This window comes from Nylanderia fulva, unplaced genomic scaffold, assembly GCF_048542155.1.
Source record: "Nylanderia fulva isolate GAGA-0341 unplaced genomic scaffold, ASM4854215v1 Scaffold9, whole genome shotgun sequence".
NCBI classification, from domain to species: domain Eukaryota; kingdom Metazoa; phylum Arthropoda; class Insecta; order Hymenoptera; family Formicidae; genus Nylanderia; species Nylanderia fulva.
In genome coordinates, this window is record NW_028191026.1 from 3,608,827 (window position 1) to 3,630,441 (window position 21,615).

At 34.0% G+C, this 21,615-nt stretch overlaps 1 protein-coding gene across 2 annotated transcripts in view; it reads left to right on the forward strand.

Annotated features, from left to right (window-relative positions):
- The window catches only part of Lim3 (Lim3 homeobox protein), a 42,722-nt gene that overhangs the window by 6,653 nt on the left and 14,454 nt on the right, over window positions 1–21,615 (forward strand). For both annotated transcript variants that reach the window (XM_029301706.2, XM_029301707.2), the window contains exon 2: window positions 3,844–3,888. In XM_029301706.2, the coding sequence (XP_029157539.1) occupies window positions 3,844–3,888 (45 nt within the window). The remainder of the gene's footprint in view (window positions 1–3,843; window positions 3,889–21,615) is intronic.

Consider the following 21,615-nt stretch of genomic DNA (forward strand, 5'->3'; position numbering starts at 1 on the left):
TCTTCACGCTGAAAAACAATTTCTGAGTACTAAAGACACGCGCGTGTTTCACGCCACTCGCATCGAATTACCGCATCTCACCCTGGGGAGAGTATTACGGCATTACGATTTTTTTTATCGCGCGTGACTAGCCCGAAGTCAACTCATTTCCGGTTTCGAGTACCGGCTAATCGAGGTTTGATTGATTGCTACCTTTTTTTCGAACGGCGAAAGAAAACATTTAAAGATAGTCGTGGGATCATTGTGCCGTATCGTAATATGACATTATACCTTTTTACGTAATTTTTTACATAGGACGGAAAAAAAGTAATTTTTATTTTATTTTTTGAAAAAGAAGGGAAGAGAGATATTTTGGGAAAATTCTAATTCTTGTGAGAAAGAGAATAATTAAACATATCTCTATTTAATTTTTTTCATCCATTATTTTTATTTTATTTAGATCGATTCAAATCATATCAAATTTAATCAATATATTTATAGACGTTTATTGTATCAAAAGAAATATCTATTAGAAAAACGCAGTTTGAATTAGAACATCTTAATCTGTTATGTCAATGAAGTAGTTATGTCAAGATAAAAATTATTAAAGTATGTATGTCACACTGATTGTGAACGGACAGAGAGAAATGAACAATTCTTGATAAGATTAAACTTTTTTCGAAACATATCTTTACACAAAGTCTACCTACTTTCTATCGATGAGTAGCCGATATTGCGATAACTCGATATTAACCTGTCAAATGATTATTATCAATGATTTTGCGGAACGTTTTATACTCGTAATAATTGTGAGGCTTATTTATATTGAGTTGATTTCTCTTGCAAAAATTTTGCAAGAGTTTTTTTTAATATAATATATTTATTTTTACGAGGCTATAGATATTAGATACTGTTAAAATAATTTTTATTTCAAATTGAATATAGAACTATCTTTTATATTATCACATTTCATAATATCAGAGATGTGTTGCAAATCTGTTCATTAAAATGTAATTTTTTAAATTCTCTATTTAACACTTGGTTTATCTTACACAATAGAATATTCGAAAAAAACCAGCTATTTATTATCTTGTAACCATCCCTAAACACATGAGTAAGATAAAATAAAAAAGTTTCAAGTCATACATATATTTCTTTGCAAAAAAATAGAAAGCTTATGCACTTTTTCTTGCATAAATTATTGCACACGCTTTATTACGTAAAAAATGGAATTGTCGGAAAAATGTTCACCCTTTCGAGTTTAGCGATTCAGATACAGCATTTTGGATGTAAGCGGCGTGTAATCTGAACTGTTACACGGCAAACTCCGGGATTGAGTTAGCGTATATACGTGGGAACGCGGACTCGAGCCTCGGGGTTGTTTTCCTTGGAGGCGTGCTTGCCGATCGCCTATCGCCTAGGGTAGGTTTTTCCATGGAGCGTTACATACACAAAGAGAAAGAGAGAAAGGTGGTGCTCACTTCAACGGCGCCACGTGACTCTTGCAGGACGAAGTTCCTCTGTTTGCCGAGAGCATAATCACATATTTTCTCTCTCTTTCTTCACAATGCACTATTGGTTTCCCTTCCGTTGTTGCCACTGGGAGTTTACGCGATCGGAGATTAAGTGGTTCACGATGGGAACTAAATGGTGTTTAGGCTGCGTTAATGTAATGTATGTAACCTTACGATTATGTCGCCAACAGGACGAATTCGTAAAAACGAAATTATGGAAATATACTGAAGACATGTGAGGCAAAAATAGATTTACACTTGACTTGGATTGTCATAAATAATTTTTTCGCGGGTAAAATAATCTATAGCACAAATAAATTATAAAAATTATTGTCTTAGAGTGCCCGAATATATTCTAAATTATATTTAAATTTTATTTGCGTAGATTAGTACTTTTATATAATTTGTCAAGTAATTTTGTATCTTATCAATTGTCTGTGAACTTTATAATGCATGCTATCAAACATTTCTTATTATGTATTTTTTGTACGAGCTTCCGAAAAGTATCGAAATCATCAGTATGGCTGTTGGTTCAATTAATTCGTGCACAGGTAAGATTTGATCGATACAATTTAATTTAAAGTTACCGTATAATACTTTGATAAAAATAATACGTTATGTCAAGTTGAAGAAAAACATTCTAAATCAATCTTGATTTCATCCATCGTCGTTATAAAACTACGAAATTAAAAGTTTTAACCTTTTTTCTGGTATATAGTCAGAAAAAGTGGAAACTTTCTAAGAAAAAAGATTTCCTTACTTCTTCTTGTAAATTATCCCTCCGAGAATGTTCGAAAACTCTTGTTCTATTATGCGCAAAAAACTCATTAATTTTATTTGTTTTATATTTTGCATTTTACAACTTTCATAGCATTTTGAGATTTGTAAAAAAAGGGAAAAAAATTGTCTCTTATTGACTGCTGTTTTAATTTGATGATTATCTAATAGCGAGATATTAACAGCTGTTGTCAATTTAAAAAAAATTGTACGCAGAACAAAACATAGTTTAAAAAGTGAAATTGCGTACGTAAATATTTTTGCGAGTTCTATTTTTATTCTATGCTACGATCCCCGGTTGATAAAGTGAAACAAAGCTTATCAATATTTTTCGGAAATTATTTTATCAGTCGATTTTAAATCGGCCAACAAATAAAAAGTTTCAGATTTTTAATTCGATAATATTTTTAAATATATATTTATATTTTAAAAGGATAAAACAGAAAAGTAGATATGTAAATATCAAAGTTAAATAACTTAAATTATATTGTTTTTTTATTTCTATTTGAATAGTGAAATTAAAATGTTTATTAGCATTTATTAGGTAAAATATTCGTAACAAAGGAAAGTTTCATGATTAATATTTCAATAGAATATATAATTTCGCAATTTTGTTATTTTATCCTGTTTCTCAAATAATTCTCACTCCACACGCTCTCGAATATTTATAACTCTCATTTATAATTAATCGAAATCAGCGTAAATTGTACATATGTGGAAAAGTGCAAAAATGTATAATTATTACCGTATAAAATGTTATATGATTATTTCGCGTGAGAATCACATTAGCAAGATATATAATTGTTTTATATATATATTTTCACCTGGATATTACAAACTAATACGATAAGAATTATCGCGCTCGCGCGAATAATCTAATTCGCATCCGGAGAGAAAAAAGCGACAAATCGCGATATCGCGAGCAAGTGTAACACATACCGTGCGAAATATCTTAGAACTCGCTCGTAATAGTGGCGAGTTAAATTATTTATAGCCGCGGTGCGAGAGAAAGTGCCGGCAGGTTGAAATATATTAGCGACACAATGTTCCATAAAGAAGTTATGGCGCCTACAAAACCGAGATACATATATTTACACATAGCGTTGTGCGTCGACGTGCAAATCTCTCGCAAATAAAATGTCTTGCAAACCTTAAAACGACCTCTGATTTTTATACAATATTTCTTTTATAATTCTTCTAATGTGTGCGAGCTTGCCGAAGTTGATGATATGTATAACGTATATAAAATAATTACATTTTAGATCCAATACGTTTGCAGGAGCTTACTGTGAAGTTTGAGTGAATTACTCTCGTAAAAACTTTATTGTTTTTATCATTTCGATATTGTAAATTAAAATGAGTGGGCAATATATTTTTTGATTATCTCGATGCCACTTATTTTTATTTTCTTACAAGCGCTTGCGTTTTAAAAGATTGCATTTTATTTTTTTTTTTAAATTTATTAGTATATATTTTCAATTGAAGTTTTAAGGGAGGGGGGGGGGAGAATACTTTTGGTTTGAGTAGTCAAAATTTTTCAATCTTATTTACATTTTGTTCTCTTTTGTTTTAGAACGGAGGATCAAAACACCAAGCCGTTTTACTATCAAGGAAGAATGTGAGTGCTTTTTTTTTATTTTACTTCTTTATGTTGCTTTTTACGGTGAGTTTTTTTTATTTTTCAAGTCTAGACCACATTATAATTTTGGTCTATTTGATTTGAGAGTTTAATTTTGATTGACACTATAAAAAGAGCTCGCTCTTATACCGATTGTACTGTTTTCATTGGAAGAGATAAGTGTAAAGGCAGGATCTGTAGGGTCTCTAAAGCATCAAAACTTGAATACACATTATACCGAAGTTATATACTATAGCTTTTATCTAAATATCAAAGACGATCCTTTAATGCGAAAGGGATAAAATTGGACACTACGAAAACCAAGCGAAAGATAAACTGCGCGCACACACAGGGAAGTCTAAGAGTCAATTTGTAAACGAGAAAGCTCGAATGAGATGGTATCAATCCTTGAAGTAGAAGTCTGTTGCGAAAAGGGTCACAAAACACTACGAAGCACTCGACTCTGTCCCATATGTTATCCAGAACACGTTCAACTTCTCGACCTCCATTGTGACAGTTGGTCGTCTAGGACACTATTGTCTATTATAAGTTACATCTCGAGAGTTTTATTGTCCATCGACATCGATACCGTCGTCCACTTCAAACTTATAGCGTATACTTGTCCCGAATGCGGGTGTCTATTTTTTTATTCAAGATATGATGCATAAAAATATAGATGTAAATAAGATTTAAGTTTTATTTTGACAGCTCATATATATAGTTCATAAAATTAATATCCGATAGCACATGCATTTTTATAAAAAAAAATGTTTCTATAAAAAGAGACACGTCGTCTGGTTTATTGAATGTACAAAAGTATAGAAAAGAGTAACAGCCACGAAATAATCCTTCATCCCGCGGAGAAGCACGCGCGTGTGTCAATCCCTCCCCCGCCCTCGTCATACAGGGTGGTACATATTCATCGGAGCACATGGCGTAAGTGAGAGAGAAAGCGAGCGAGCGGGGCACCAGTTGTCCCGGCACGTTCCTGACACGTGGCCAGTCACGTGGCCGTACTGACGAGTGGATTGTTCATTCCGACGTCTCGTGTGCGCCGATGTACGAGGATCGCCTTCCCGCTGGGTTTGTTGCCGATTTTCGTGGGCTGCCCGTTAATTGGAAAGAATCGATTAGATGGCTTCGCGGCGAACTTTACAGCTTGCTTCAACGACCCTTTGGACTTTTTTTTTCAAGGGAAGAAATTTCGGAAAAAATTGTATATATCTTTAATTACTCTCTTTATACTCTCTTCATATGTATAATTAATTAATTTTACTTATTAATTAGTATTTTATATATTTAATTACTCTTTTTATTTGTGCTTCTTTTATCTGAATTAAATATGAATTAAAAAAGAATACTATATTTAAAGCAAAAGTGACGAAAGATTCGACGAGACGCGCACAAGTTGAGGATTTACGTACATAGAGTTGTGCGTCTTGTAGTTGTTGCGCCAAGTTATCCTATAGTTTAACAAGTTACACAAAGAGACGGTATGAAAGTGTTTATATTGTACGTCGAGTCGATAATACGTATTGGTGTTCACGGTTTCATTAGGATAATTGTATGCTCGCATCGTTTCTCTTTCTGTATCTATAGCTATCTACCTATCTATCTATCTTTGCGCTTCCATCCCCCATAACCCCTGACTTTTTTCGACGATACCCTATATAGCTCTCCGCGATGCGTAAGTAGATGATGTCGACGATACCATTATATGAAGAACCAAAAAATCATTAGGGAAACACACTATATTATCATTGATACGCGAACTTATCAAATGCATTAATAAGAATTAGAAAGGCAGGGAGAAAGTAGGTGAGAAAAAAATAGAACCTATACAAATAACGCACGAAGGTGTGCTAGAATAATAATTTAAGGTAGCACCGAAAAGCCGACTTTACGAAGGAATAAATCACATATTCGCAAAATATTATTTCTGTATAAATATTGTGAATTTTTTTGCACTGACTTGAGTAATTTTTTTTCCTCTCATTTTCTTTTGTCCGGCGCTTGTTTGAAAATAAAAGTCACTCGTAACAAGTCCGTGGGAACGACGTGTTTAGATAATAATCGGCACAGTATTCGCCCGTAAACGATATATGTATATATATATCGTAGTAAAATCGCAATCGATCACGGCCATTGCCTCGCGGTTTTGTCAACTATGTACGGCTATTGTAGACGAAATGGTCCCTCTCGGAGAACAATACTTGATGCCGACCGGCACTCCTATACGCACGAACGTCCATGGCACGCATTGCAAATCACGCGTGGATTTATGGTGATGTCGAATCGGCCGATTCCGTAGCCCAGTTCCCATGCTCCCGTCACGTAATCGTCCGTGAATGTCCGCTAAGTGAAATAAACCAGTAATAGTTGCATCGACGCGCGAAGGTGCACCTTCGTGATGCGCCATTTTTTTCTCTCTTTATAAATTATCAGAAATTATTATTCAGAAATCTAAACACTTTCTTCAAGTGCTTGGAATTTTTTTTTATTTATCTTTCCTCTTTGACAGACACGTATAAAATATTGCAATCAATTATCACAATAAAAACTTACTATATCGTAGTTATAAGAGAAAATAACTTCAATTTAATTTCTCAGTTAAATTTTTTTGTTGACATTCTCGGAATAAAATGAGCGGTTTTACGGAGACTATAATTATAATTATTCTGCAATATAAATTAACAAAATGAATCTTATAGCATGACGATCGTTATCTGAACGTTATCACGCGCGTTCGTTTCTCATGGTACGCGGCTTCTGCACCTCTCGTTGTTGATTATTTAGGCGGAAAAGGAACCGCCCATGCTTTTACCACGAAGTGAATAGACCGTAGAGGAGGCGCTAAATACGACAAAACCATGACATCCGGTGTGCACGAGTCGACACGTGACCTTCTCAATGCTCTTATGCCAAGTGCTCGTCGAGGCAGCTCGAGCACTATTCAGAACATTGTGTTACCACATATGTAACGTGTATTATTCGCGTTTTTTTCTCTCGCCTTAGTCGACAGCGAATATAAATGCAATTTTTCATTTATGATATTTTGACTTGAATATTATGCGAATATAACGGGAAGTTAAAAGATGTGTTTTTGGATAATTATACACTGATATTTATACACGATATAATATATTAAATATGATATTTTTTTCAATATTAACATATGATATCATTTTGCTAATTTACATACATATACAATAAATATTAATTTCGTGATATTTTATATCAGATAATTTATTATGTAGCTCGCAAGCAAGATATTGTTGCACGAGTGACTTATGATGATAATAACCCGCAGATATTCCAAATTCGAACATTGCCCGCATACTTCAATTAGACCCTTAAACGAATATATATCATTTATGACTCTATAGCAATCGTCATAAATTTAAGTTAAGAAAACTGTCAGATCATGATGACATTTAATAAAATGTGTATAATTTACAATCAAGATAACAAGGAAAATATATTTTTAATCGAACAATCTGTTTGATATATATAGACATTTTTTTATTATAAATTATTTGTTTCATACGAATAAAAAATCAATACTTTTGTACGCCCTAGTTTAAGACATTTAATTAATAGACTACTTTAGCAAATATTAAGCTCAAGAATTATTTTTGAAGTTTCACTTGTTGACAACATCGCGAAACAATGGGATATATTTCAATACTTCCGACATTTTAATCGCGTCTATATAAATTATACACAGTAAAACGAAATAATGAATAATAATCGTCGATTGGAGAAACTCTTCTCCAATCTCTCGTTATGGACGAGCAATCATCACGCTCGTCACCGGGTTTAGGCAGAAGTCAACGCATCACAGAGGAAATCTGTGAAGAAGAAAAACATATCGTCCCCTAATAGCCCTCATTGACAACCATAGCAAAGACGCGGCACGGTTTTAGGGTAGCGCCCTGTTTTCATTTCAATTTCTACCCCTTGGATACCCAACCCCCCGTCAATGGCCAGATGGTGTACGATGCGGCTCTTTCTCTCTCTCTCTCTCCTTCTCTTTCAGTTTGCTTGATCCTGTATATCCAACGCGTTTGTGTGTTCATGCCTCTCTGGTTCTTTCACTTCCTCCTTCTCCTTCGTCATCGCTCTAGCTGACTATGAGAGATCGCTATGATTGAACATGTCAATGTTTGGTTTGGCTTATACCAGTGCCTGTAATGCGGTTAACGCACCGGCTCGCTTTCGAGGGTTCGCGACATTCTGCAAAAATTTCTTTAAAAAAAATTCTTTCGTATATTTTCTTACAATTTTTCGTAATATAATTTTAACTCGTATTGCACTATAATTATCCGTTAAGTATTTCGTATCTAAACTGCAGAAACTTAATAGGAAGAAAAATTGTGAACTCCCTTTCTACATATTAAACTTTTTAATTATATCGTTAGAAAATTGTTTTTCTTTATCTTCTTAAATAGAATTCTAATTTTGACAAATAAATAAAAATAATTTCGCAGAAATGGTTGCAGCTTGCGTTTAATGTTATTTAAAATTTTTTTGATTCCTCGACAAGGAAAGGAAATATTATATGGTTTCGGGGCACGATATAAGAGTTTACTTATAAATCCGCCAAGGACCAAAGGACACTTTGGGAGAACGCGATGGACCCCCGGCAATCGAATTACTCGGGTTCCGGAAAACAAACCCGCGATATTATACAGGGGGACGAATGAAGTGTTTAAATTTAGACGAATGAAATAATAAGATCAAACGGTAAACACACGCAGCCGCAGAATGAAAGGTACCAGCGTGCAAACAGAAGCTCGCGCTGGGCGAGGGTGTGCTCGATCGTGCAGGCACTTTGTGAAAATACATATCGCGATCCTCCGGGGAACGTCGCAGCCGCGGTGCTTCATATATCGATTGCAGTGAGGCCAGGTTATCTCTTTTGCTCTCACTCTCTTTCTCTCTCTCTCGCAGAATGGGAGAGCTTTGGTAAACACAACAAAACGCGACGCGCTAAATAATATCCAAACTGGCGAGCAGGAATAAAATTTCAAAGCGTCCCTTTTGCCCGTGAACATGATGAAGAAGAGAGAAAGGGGAGCTTTTCCGATTTATATTTATACGATATGATATTTGAGTAAAATAGAATATAAATTTTGTATACACACGCACATGTTTGCAAACGATGTGTTCTCTCCCTTTCTTTCTCTTTTGTAAAATGTGTTGGTGTGCAATTAAATTCGTAATAAACGTTTATTTAAAAAAGCGCTTCAATAACAGTCGATCGATTAAATTAATTTCCCTGGGGTGGGAAATGGCATTATAATAACGTTTCGTTATAATTTTGTACATTTATAATATATACGCGCCATGCGCGCATTCTGGTTATAAGTGGAAGCCATTTACATATGCATATCGTTAATAAAACGGCAAATAATTGCATAGCGAGTATTTAAAACGTTGTGGTTTGATTACGAAATTAATATAAAAAAATAAAAGAATATCTTTTTTCCAAAAAAATATATCTGAAATATTTTTCCGAATTATTCCATCGAATTGGTTTATAAAAATAAAAATTTTTTTTTTTTTTACGTAATCCGCGGGTCCCGCTTTACCTTCTCGCGTAGGCGGCAAGAAAAAAAATCACGTGGAAGGATTTGGCGCCGCGGTTGAAAGTCATCCTCCCGTTAATTATCCGGGAAGGAGGAGGCCGATGAAACAAATCATCGCCGACCGCAAACCCCATAATTGCGGGCCTTATGGTTTCACCGGTGGCACGAGCCGCTTCCGCAGCTGACCCTGCCAGCCCAGTCAGTCAGTCAGTCGGCTGGTCTATATCGGGAACGCAATATCCCGGAACACCCGCGGACCCGTGGAAGCCATAATATGGAGCAAGAGAGAGCGTTCGGACGCGCGCGGAACGGAGTGATTCACCAAAATGCACGACAGATGCGCGATCGTGAAAGATAGCAGATAGCGCTGCCTCGGAAGTAGCCCGATAACTTCTGGAAGCCCACACGAGGACCCGTGTTTTTACGCACGAGGCCGATCCTCGATTGATGTCCGTTAACCCTCTTTCGGCCGGTCTGACGCGTTTTGTTGTTGCACCTGAAGGGGTACGTAGGTTTTTCAGAGGGATAGAGTCGGTTGCGAGTTTATAAAAATTCACGCGTGTTTAATATGCGCTAAATTTAGTTATATAAAATATAAATTTGTTTGATATGTATGATAAAATTATAAAATGTTTTCATAATATAATAATCAGTAAGGAATATCTTGAATATAAAATGTTAAAATTACATGAAGCATAGGTGTGAACAGAAATAATTTGGGACTCGATTGACAAAAATATATTTTGTTAATATTAAATCTTGTTAAGGCTCTAGATAATTAGAAAAATAATTTATATGTAAAACATTAAATAAATAATATATATTTAGAGAGAGAAAGATTTTTACTGTCTGTTTATAGACACGTTTAATTCAATGAAACTTTTGGATTTATAACAGCAGATAACATTGTTTTATTAAATCGCGATTTCAGTGGAAAAAGAGACACTTAAATATTCAATATTATTAAAATTTCTTAATTATTATTGACATTTTATATATGTTAAACTATAAAACAATTTCTTGATAAAAAAAACGTTGTTTTGATGAGATTTTTTCATAGAACATGCATCAACCGCGTACTCGGAAATAAAGGAAACGCAAGTATAATCGTACGTGACAAGTGACGTTCTCGTGGAAAGAGAAAGAGAGAACAAAGTCAGTCATCCCCCGCTTTTCGACGGGAAACTTACCCCGAAGGGGAGACTTATCCCTGTCGTATTCACGGTACACCCACGCACAATGAACGTCCCTAATAGGTACACGCAGCCCCTGATTAGAATCTAGGAGGCTCCGTTTTGCGCGGGAGACGGCCGCTGACTTTTATAGATGGCCGAGTATATGTTCGGATGCCGAATTCGGATGCCTCCTTTGTTCCTTCTATCGCGAGGAACGGATTCTGCGAATGATTAAATCCGACTCGCTGCGCAGAGATACCTAAAACCAGAATCGGTCCGACAAAAGTTTTAAAAAACAGTACAACGTTAATTGAACTAAATGATTTATCGAAAGTATATTGCAGTAAAAATTTACGAAAATTGGGTATAATAAAATTATGAAACAATCAGCATTATGATATAGTTAAAAAATATTACAGGATCATCTGTAATAATTTTTAACTATATCATAGTGCTGATTGGTTTCATAATTTTATTACACCCAATTTTTCGTAAATTTTTACCACAATATACTTTCGATAAATCATTTAGTTCAATTAACGTTTATTTAGATAACAGTTATGAAAGAAAATATATATTTGTTCGACTTATATTTATTAAATAATTTTTATCGCGGTATATCTCATTGTAAGGTTTGTAATTAGTCTAGAAAGTACTCACATGTTATACCGTAAGGCTTTCGAAGATAATACGACACGATCCTTGCGTGTTCGATTTTATTTATGCAACAAGTTAAAGAGCCATGTTACGTGTAGATTGATCAGAGTAAAACCGATACGTGTTACACACGAAGGCTGTTTACCTGTAATTATTATAATCGATCGTAATGTATGATTTATAGCACACGTGGCCCAATGCATGCAATGACATTCTGCATATGTCACGAAACGCTAAATTAAAAAAAACAAAAATATTGCATTTGACGTTTGCAACACTGTCATTGCTATCATGCATTTTTTGTGATTATGGATAATTTGCCCAGGTTATTCTCTTTGTTTCTTGCAATTAAATTTAAAAAATAAATATTAACAAAATAAAAAATGTAGCTCTCAATATATAGTACTGTCTTAGAGATTACTTTTTAATAATTGTTAACAATTTTAGAGACGCAAATAATAGAACCGTATCATCTTCAGTTAGTATCTCCGAAACTTTAATAGAATTTTTCTTTGATGAACGTAACTATACACTAAGATATTTCATTAAAAAATTTCAAAGCTTGCACACGAAAAAATACGACATCTAATTAAACTTCATTAAGAAGGAAAGTTTCTTCAATCTTTGACATTCTCGTTGATCGATAGACCTATACATATATGTATAATAGAATATATAAATTCATAAATAAGAAAGATATATTTAAAGCTAAATTTAAATGAAAAATCTCTCTAGAGAAATTTTCGAAATAATTTGATTTGCGATATATCGATTATCTTCCTTATAAGCTTCGTGATTGGCGGCAAAGAAAATCTGTAGAGCGCATCGCGATTGCGCGGAATAACACGACGATGTTGTACACGCACGCACGCACCCATGCACGTACGCATGCTTCGGATTATGGCTTGTACACGACGACTCGACATTAGGTCCTCATGGGACGTTATTAGCGTTAGCTATGATGTGGCATGGTGCAAATAAAGCGCACGGCTCGAAGCCCAGGAAGCATTACGCTTGATTATGCAACCTGCCGAGGCATGGACGCCGACCAAATTGTTAGACATCTGTAAAAAAAAAAAAAAAAAAAAGAAATGAGCACGCGAGAGGCTTTAATATACAGCGAACCGTGTAAAAGTAAGAGCGTGTGTATGAGATACACAGCGAAAAAGGTACATTTAAATATTTTTGCGTTGTGTCTTTTAAAATATAGATCTCTTTAAAGATGATGTATTGTGAATTCTCTTTGTCTTATTTTGTCATTGTTTCTGCAAACCATCTTAAGATGTTTTCATACTCTTAAATTATCTTATTATTTAGATTACGCAATAATATTTTGCAGATTGAAATAGAGTGATTAAGATTAATCAAGTGATTTTTTATAATAAAGAATTTTATATTATATATATATATATATATATATATATATATGTTATGTAATATTATAATATAATATATTATTATATAATAAATATGTATAATTGACACTAATTAAATAATATTATAAAAACGAGTTGATCAATCTTAATTATTCTATATCTTAAATTTGCGATATATTATTACATAATATATTTTAAATTTAAAAAATGTAGGCATATACATTTTGAATATATGTATGTATATGGAAGAAGAAAAAGGGAGAGATTTAACATACCGAATTTAATTCTTATAAATTCAGATATTAATGTCGTCAATTCAATTTTGTATTCTTTATTCTATTCGTGAAAGGATTTTGGCGAAATTAATTTGCGACTTCCGCGAGTATCGCCGATAACCATCTACCCTTAACGAGAGGCAGAATTTCATTATTAAATTCGGATCTCCGTCCGATTTCGGTCCTTTTGCGGGTGAAACCAATGGAGAATTAGTACGGGGTCGCCGATCGTGAGAATCCGCATTCCCCTCCAATATCAGAGAGAACGATCTGGATTTTATCAGACTCGCGACGTCTCGCGGGAAAACTTTTCTTGGCCGCTTCCTTAATTATTACGATTTACCGCAGTAATTAAACGTGTTCAGGGCGATTCACCAGGGACAGATGATTGTTGTTGAAACGTTGAAATTCTTAACAATGAAAGCTCCATCGATCAGTTTAATGTCAAATATTCTCTCAGATTCTCTTTTTAGAAAAGAATTGTATATGATATTTTTCCTCGATTTTCTCAATTTATTTTTTTATCACATTTTAAAAAATACGAAGAATATATTCTTTATTAAAAAAAGAATAAGAGCTATATCTGCTTTTTCTAATTCACGATTTCAACTGTATAACTATAACGAAATATCAAATTATTGATTAGTATGCATATCAATTATATTACGAACACTCTCAGGACGAGGGTCGGCGAATATTTTTTTCGGAGGAACCTGTGCGAGAGAAAGAGAGATTCGGCCAGTGGCAGAATGTGCGTCACGCGTGCAACATTTATCAATGTCGAGAACGACTCTCGAAAGGCTGGCTCGAGCGAGAAAACGCGCGCACTTTCTGGTCCCATTCTTTTCATCCCCGGCTACTTGTTCGCCGTTAGTCCGACACGTGACCGGATAATTGTATCCATTGATCCCCGCGATCGATAGCACTCGAAGACTCATCCCTGTGCAGGTTTTCAACACAGCAGTAACAGGTGGAGCTTGAATGATTTTTGCGCGATATGCGAAGCTCAATAAAACGATGACTTTTTCTCCCTTTGACTCGAACGAAGCAAATAATTGCAGATACAAATAATTTCGATTTATTTTTATCAACTTTATTTTTTATTTTTATAATTGAAACTTGATTAAGAATAATGAAAATTAAATTTTATTATATTATTTTTTTTTCTCTAAAACTATACTAATATCATAGTTTTTCTTTACTGTATAAATAATCATCGAAATCGGAAAATCTAAGTCACGTAGCTTGTTCTGACTAATCTTAGCAAATAACGGCACGTGTGAGACGTCGATAATAATCGTTATCCTCGGATTTATATCAACGTACACATTCACTACGTGACCGCCGGATAAATGAAAGGATGATGATATAGAATGAAACAATATATATTCGCGCGATTGCTTTTATCCCTATGTAAAACTGTGTGTTTGTTTCGCTTTGTATCATTCCCATGATCAATGTTCACTTCAGATGTGTATTTCGACGGCAAACACTCAATCTCTCAATTGAGTACGATACGTCAATACGATGAAAGAACACAATAGATGCAGACTGTTTAATTTTCTTAATAAATATTAAAGTGACAAAGATTTCTGAATTATGTTAAATATATTATATAGCGAAAAGAGCGCTGGGAATTGATCATTAACTAATTATACAGTTAAGGATTACATTTTTTATATTATTTATTATTTATTTTCGAATTATTTAATTAATATTGTTTATTAATTATTATTATTTAATTAGTGTTACGATTTGATTTATCTTATTTAATTAATAGTGTTGTTAAGAGAAAGATTTATATTTGTATCTTGTGTTAGACAATTTTAAAATTTGATGAAATGGAATTTTGCAAGATTTATCAAACATACAAGTGCAGTTTAGGTTTAGCTTTCCGCATCGAAAAAATAACATTTATAAGACAGAACCCTTAGATATCACGAAGGAACAAAGGGAGCTCATACATGTTGTTTCTCGGGGTGTTTTCCGCGCAAATCATACATTCTTCTCTCGATTTGATATTCTGTAACGCGAGAATTCAAAATAAAATTCGGAACGCGCAAGAAGAGATTTAGCCTTTTCCGTTTTGACTTGCACGATGTCTAGCGATCAGGGAAATCTGAAAAACCGGGCATTGTCAGGGAATTTTATAAATCTGGATTTTTTCACATTTGTCTCAGACAAGATACTTTTTTATTAAATAAATATAAACTTTTCCTTGACCAGCACGCTAATTTTCTGTGTTGTTAAAAATCGATTCATCTACAGCGTGTTCGTTAATTTATATTTTCATCGTCGTGTTCTTTTATTTCAATGTGTTTGATAGAGACAAAACTAAAAAATTTGATATAATATAAATAAAAAAAGTGATTGATTAAAATTTTTGTTTTAACTTCCGAACCTTTTCATTGTCGACAAAAATATCTCAAGGATTTCATGATTGAACATTTAATTGATTTATTATATAGATAATATGCAAATAATATATTTGGAAAAAATAATACTAAAAAGTCAGGGAAAAAATAAATCTCTGGTTTTGGAAAATCTGAAAAAGTCAGGGAATTTTTTTCATTGAGTCTGCTGGACATCCTGGCTTGGCAGAGACGTTTGGCAGCAACAACCCACGTGGGGTTGCGCACTGTCAACGCTCGTGACAGCCAGCACGCATGTCTCCGGACACGTGCACGTCGATGTGCGGCTCTTACTACCTACCTACCTACCTACCTACCTACCTACCTACCTACCGACCCGGCCGAAGTCTCGTGCCTCGCTGATTTCCCGAGGGAATTCCGGGGGATGGTAGTCGCCCCGGGAGTCTCTCTAGTCCCTGAAACGCGCAGCCGGGTTATATTCCTCCGCACGCGGCGCACGATGTTCCCGATTATTACCGCGATTCACTGATTTCGCCCCCTCACACGCCTGTATTTTTCAAGCGATAAGCATTTGATACGGCCAAGTATATGTATAAGACCGATTTTCCGAGCTCTCTCAAATTGTTCTTAATGAACACTGAAACAATTTTGTATTCTTATTTTTTTTTATTTTTAGAGTATCCTGTTCTAAATGGTAAAAGGATTATCTTAAGAGCGGGATCTTCTAAAGATTAGTATCAGATAAAATAATAAATTAAAAAGGCTCTGGTATAGAAATTCAGATATGAAAAGGGCTAAGAATAGCCAAATTAATTTTGAAAATGACTTTTTTCGTTTTGACAATTCATTGTTTTAAAATTTTTCTTCAATTATTTTGAATATTTTTCTTTTTCTTTTGGACAATTTTCAGCATATCGATTACAATTTTTTTTATTTTTCTTTAATCATCAAATAAGTCTTCTTTTTCGAGTTATTTATTAGCTTCATTCATTTTCTAAATAAATTAAAATTATTTAGTGACAAGCATTATACTATACTGTAAATTACAACATTGCATTGAATTTTAAAATAGTCACTAGTCTCTTATTATTGTAATGATAAATTCAATTTTATTTTATTATAATTTTATCGAATTGTAGTTGTATATAATTACAGTCTCTCATAACCGAAATAACTAATACACGTCAGTACTTTCTGAATTCTAAGAAAATGACGACTTTTTCAAAATCTACGTACTTGATCTGAAAAATTATTTACGAGACTTGTATAATTCAAGGTCGCGACGCGTAATAAGGTCCAAAAGAACCAGCGAGTAAAGAATTAACGCGAATTAAGAATTTACCATCGAATCTTTATCTTGTAGAAAGCCTTTCTTAAACTTCGTAAGAGAGAGTTCAAGGTTGAGCGAACTCGTGAATAAAACGCATCACCTCGGACATGAATTCAGGGTGTCTAGCGGTCAGGGAAATTTGAAAAACCGGACATCGTCCGGTCAGGGAATTTGATAAATCTGGAATTGTCAGGGGAAAGTCAGAAAATTTTACTATTTATGTGGATTTTTTTACATTCTACATTTGTCTCAATAATTTGAAATTTTTTATTAAATAAATATAAACTTTTTCTTGACTCCCAGCACGCTAATTTTCTGTGTTGTTAAAAATCGATTCATCTACAGCGTGTTTGTTAATTTATATCTTCATCGTCGTGTTATTTTATTTCAATGTGTTTAATAGAGATAAAATTAAAAATTTAATATAAATAAAAAGGTGATTATTTAAATAGTTTATAGTGACATGTTTGTTTCGATTATCGTACATAATGCAGATTGTATAATTCATTTAAATTTTTGTTTTAACTTCCGAACCTTTTCATTGTTGATTAAAATATCTCAAGGATTTCATGATCGAACATTTAATTGATTTATCATATAGATATATGCAAATGATATATATATTTGGAAAAAATAATACTAAAAAAATCAGAGAAAAATAAATTTCTGATCTTGGAAAATCAGAAAAAGTCAGGGAATTTTTTTCATTGAGTCTGCTGGCACCCTGGAATTTAATCGTGAGAGAAGGCGTCCAAGCTGGCTCTCATTGGCACCCATGGGTGCCATCATCATCGGGTGAACGTCAAGTGCGGCGTAAGACCATGAACAACGATGACAACACGGACACAATGAACCCAGCAAGCGGGTCGTCCTCTACCTTCCTTTCTCTCTTTCTCTGTCTTCTTTTCGCTCGACCTCGACTCCTGGCATGGAAAGCCCCGGGGGCTTCCACGGTGTGCTAGCAATATGCTAGCGCGTACATCGGATACTCTTGGGTTTGGCGTTTGCCATGCCGTTCTCATAATTCCCAGGCGAATTCCCTCGGCCGGTTCACTCATCTCCTGGGACATGCACCCGGTGATATAATGTGAGAACCGAAACGAATCCGTCTCGTTCACGTGCTCCTCGCGACTTTTTCCTCCGCGGAGGAAAAATTCGTCCTCGAGGAAGACGATGATCGTGTGATCAATGCTTTGAAAAGTTAAGAGAACGAATTTTCAGTTGTGGAATCTTGCCATATTTTTTGTCATTAAAGTTAAATTTTATTTTAACTTTAAAAAGATTAAAAACAAAGATTGCGTATTTGATAAATACATTTTTATATTTTAAGGATATTATGATCATATACTTAAAACTGATATTCATGTTTGTGATAAAAGAGCATTGATATTTCTCATCTGGAAACATGGATATTCTACTATAAAAAACATAATAATTCTTACACTGTGATATCTAGATTTTTATAGATTTGATTTTAAGAAATATGTATATGTATTAAAAAATATTTTAATTTTTTTTTTTAACTTATTCATTTTCTTGTAAAATAAATTATACGTGTTTTATACATACTACACATATAATTTATTTTGGAAACGATATGAAAAAATTGAAATATTTTTTTGTACTACCCGCAGGTAGAAATAATCAGGGCTCTAAACATTCTTTTAAAGATAATTCTGGAATTTAGGTAAAAATATCTAACTAGACCCTGTGTAAAGTTTGGGACCTGAATCATACAGACCTTATCGCAGAATCCGGGTGGGCTCAAGACTACGCCTAAAATTTGTAGAAAAATTATTTGGAGTCTAACTAGAACCTATAATTTTTTAAAATATTTGTTTGATTTGTATTATAATTATTTCTATAAGCTAAATTATTCGATCCTGGCCCCATTTATAGTTTCATATTTATTCTAATCTGGAAAAAATATGTCAGTGGTAATCTAGAACCCAGATAGAATGCAGATTTTTCCGATTATTTTTTTCTTCGGTAAAATAAAGGTAAATTTCTAGGATGTATTCTGAACTTAGACATATATTTCAAACTGGATTTTTATATCTAGGCCCTGTATTTAATCTCGGCAAATCTCGAGGCAGATTTCTACCTGGGTAAAGATATAGAAAATTATGATAAAAATCTAAAAGCGCGTTAAAGAGAATATTATTTAAATAATATTATCTCTTTGATTAATATTAATTAATATTAATATTAATATTATCTCTTTGATCTCTTTCTTTTCTCTCTAATTTCGAATCAAAAATATCTTGTAACAATTGTTTTATACACACGAAGGTATAAACTCGTGAAAGCAGCTGCGTGTTCGGTGAGCCGAGAAAAATAAATTAATAACGTCCCGCTACGCCGACACCTTGTGACCTTTTGATTTCCGGCTACGTTGACCTTTTCCGGAAATAACGTGTCCACGTAGAAACGACGACGTTGCGCTCCGCTTACGAATCCCGGCAAATGATTCGTCAATCGGATGACAAAATTATTTTTAGAGGTATTAAAGACATCTGTTCCTCCCTTTTCCGGTTTTGAAAATTAAATCATCAAACCGTGAATGAACGAGGAAACAATTGTCATTGTTGACTAATTGAAAAAGCACAAATGATTGTGTATCTTCGTGTAATAAGATTGCATTTTTAAATTCCTTTTCCAGTTCAAATCATCAACTAATGAATGTCTTCATGTACAACGCAAAGTAATATAGAGTCTTCAAAATGTGATCGCATCAGCTTCATCTTCCAGGGTGTCTAGCGGTCAGGGAATTTTATAAATCTGGAATTGTCAGGGAAAAGTCTGGAAATTTTATTATTTATCTGGATTTTCCAGATTTTTTGGAAGTGTTAAAAATCGATTTATCTATACAGCGTGTTCGTTAATTTATATTTTCATCGTCGTGTTATTTTATTTTAATATGTTTGATAGAGACAAAACTAAAAAATTTGATATAATATAAATAAAAATTATTTAAATAGTTTATAGTGACATGTTTGTTTCGATTATCGTACATTTAATGCAGATTGTATAATTGATTGAAATTTTTGTTTTAACTTCCGAACCTTTTCATTATTGACAAAAATATCTCAAGGATTTCATGATTGAACATTTAATCGATTTATCATATAGATATATACATTTGGAAAAAATAATCCTAAAAAGTCAGGGAAGAAATGAATTCCTAATCTCGGAAAATCTGAAAAAGTCAAGGAATTTTTCATCGAGTCTGCTGGACATTCCGGATCTTTGTTTGCGTTTTCCGTCATATCGGTTCGGAGATTCCGTCTCGTCCAAATGAGCGTGTAACAAGAAGCCACTTGGCCCGAGAGAGTCGGTAATAGATTAAACCCATCTTCGACTCTCCTCCCTCAACCACCCCGTACGACGCGAGAGACCAGTATATTGTCCCTTTAACACCCGCGTCCCCGGTAGTTTCGCTTTAGTTCACTTGACCCTACTTGTCTCGACCCAGGGTCTGGTGGAAGCGCAGCTTCCCCATTTCCACCCTCGGATATCCACGACTCTCTTCTTCGCCCCATTGGCTCTCTGTCTTCTCTCCGGGCCCCGTTATCTCCCTTTATCTCGGTAACACTCGGTATCCTCTTTTTCTAGGTCCTGCTTTACTTATACTGATGCGCCGAAGGGTGCGAGCGCGTTGCTCCTCTCCGGCAGAGTTTCTCAAAATTAAATCAGGGATAATGAAAGTAGCCAGTTTCGAATTGGAAAGCTATAGAAATTAAAGCGAGTCATGTATCGTTAAAAAAAGTTATACCTTAACACATTTTAGGAAAGATAAACTCGTAAACTAATCTGTTAATATATTCATTATTGTATGTGTATATTTGTTTATTAAATATTAATATTAATATCATATAATATGTACATTAATTAATATTAAATTTAATATTAATATTAAGTAAAAAAGGAACATGTATTTATTCGTTGAAAAAGAAATTAGAGGTGTCTCTTCATCTTGCGTTGCTGCAGACTTTGAGAGACACTGCTTCGGAAGAGGCCACCTCCAGTCGCCCCGATGCTTCCTTCGTGTGTGCTTTAATATGGCACGAGTCTGCAGCAGGGTGCGGTGCAAAGAGTCCACGCAATTTCCTTAATGTACTCGCTAAATGTTCTAACCCGCAGTACATATACCGAGTGACGTTACGGAGGTGCGGATGTATACGTAACGTGCGTGCACACGTGTGTGGCGTATCTTTACACCAACGCACGTTATTACACCGTGTGATCGTGAGTTGTAACAATTCGCGAAAGTAGGCTAAGCGAATAGTGGAATAAAAAAATGTCTATCACGATCGAAACGGGGGTGTCATTGATTATGCAAGATCGATCTTTTTCCCTTAGAGATTAGATTGAAATATTTGCATAAACGAGGCTGTCAATTATGTCATTACTTAAACATGACTCGCATAATTTTCTCTCTTGCAAATAATATGACACTTATCTAATAAGATATGTCAGACGCTAACTGAAAAGAATTGTTTATTTAGTATTAAATGTCATGTCAAATTCTTAAAATGAATTTTCTTTTGCATATTAATTTTTCAAGTCATATACAACTATATAGAATTAAATTTTTAGTTTACAGTTTTTTCATGTTGAATTTAGCCAATTCTTGCAACCTGAAATTTTATCGATTATTTCAAAAATAAAATAGTATCTTTTGCAAATAATCTACTAACAAAAAAATTGTTATATAAAATCTTTAAAATTTTGTTTGAGTATATATTAATTTTTCAGTCGTGCAACTTGAAAACTAAATTTTTAGTTTACAGTTTTTTAATTTCCAATCTTCATATATAGAGAATTTAGCAAATTCTTCCGCAAGTTGAAAATATATATATATATATCCCGGTCGAGTTTATCGATGTACCCATACGATTCAATGTAATTTGCAAACGTCATGCGGACCCCACTGCGTAAGTGATCGATT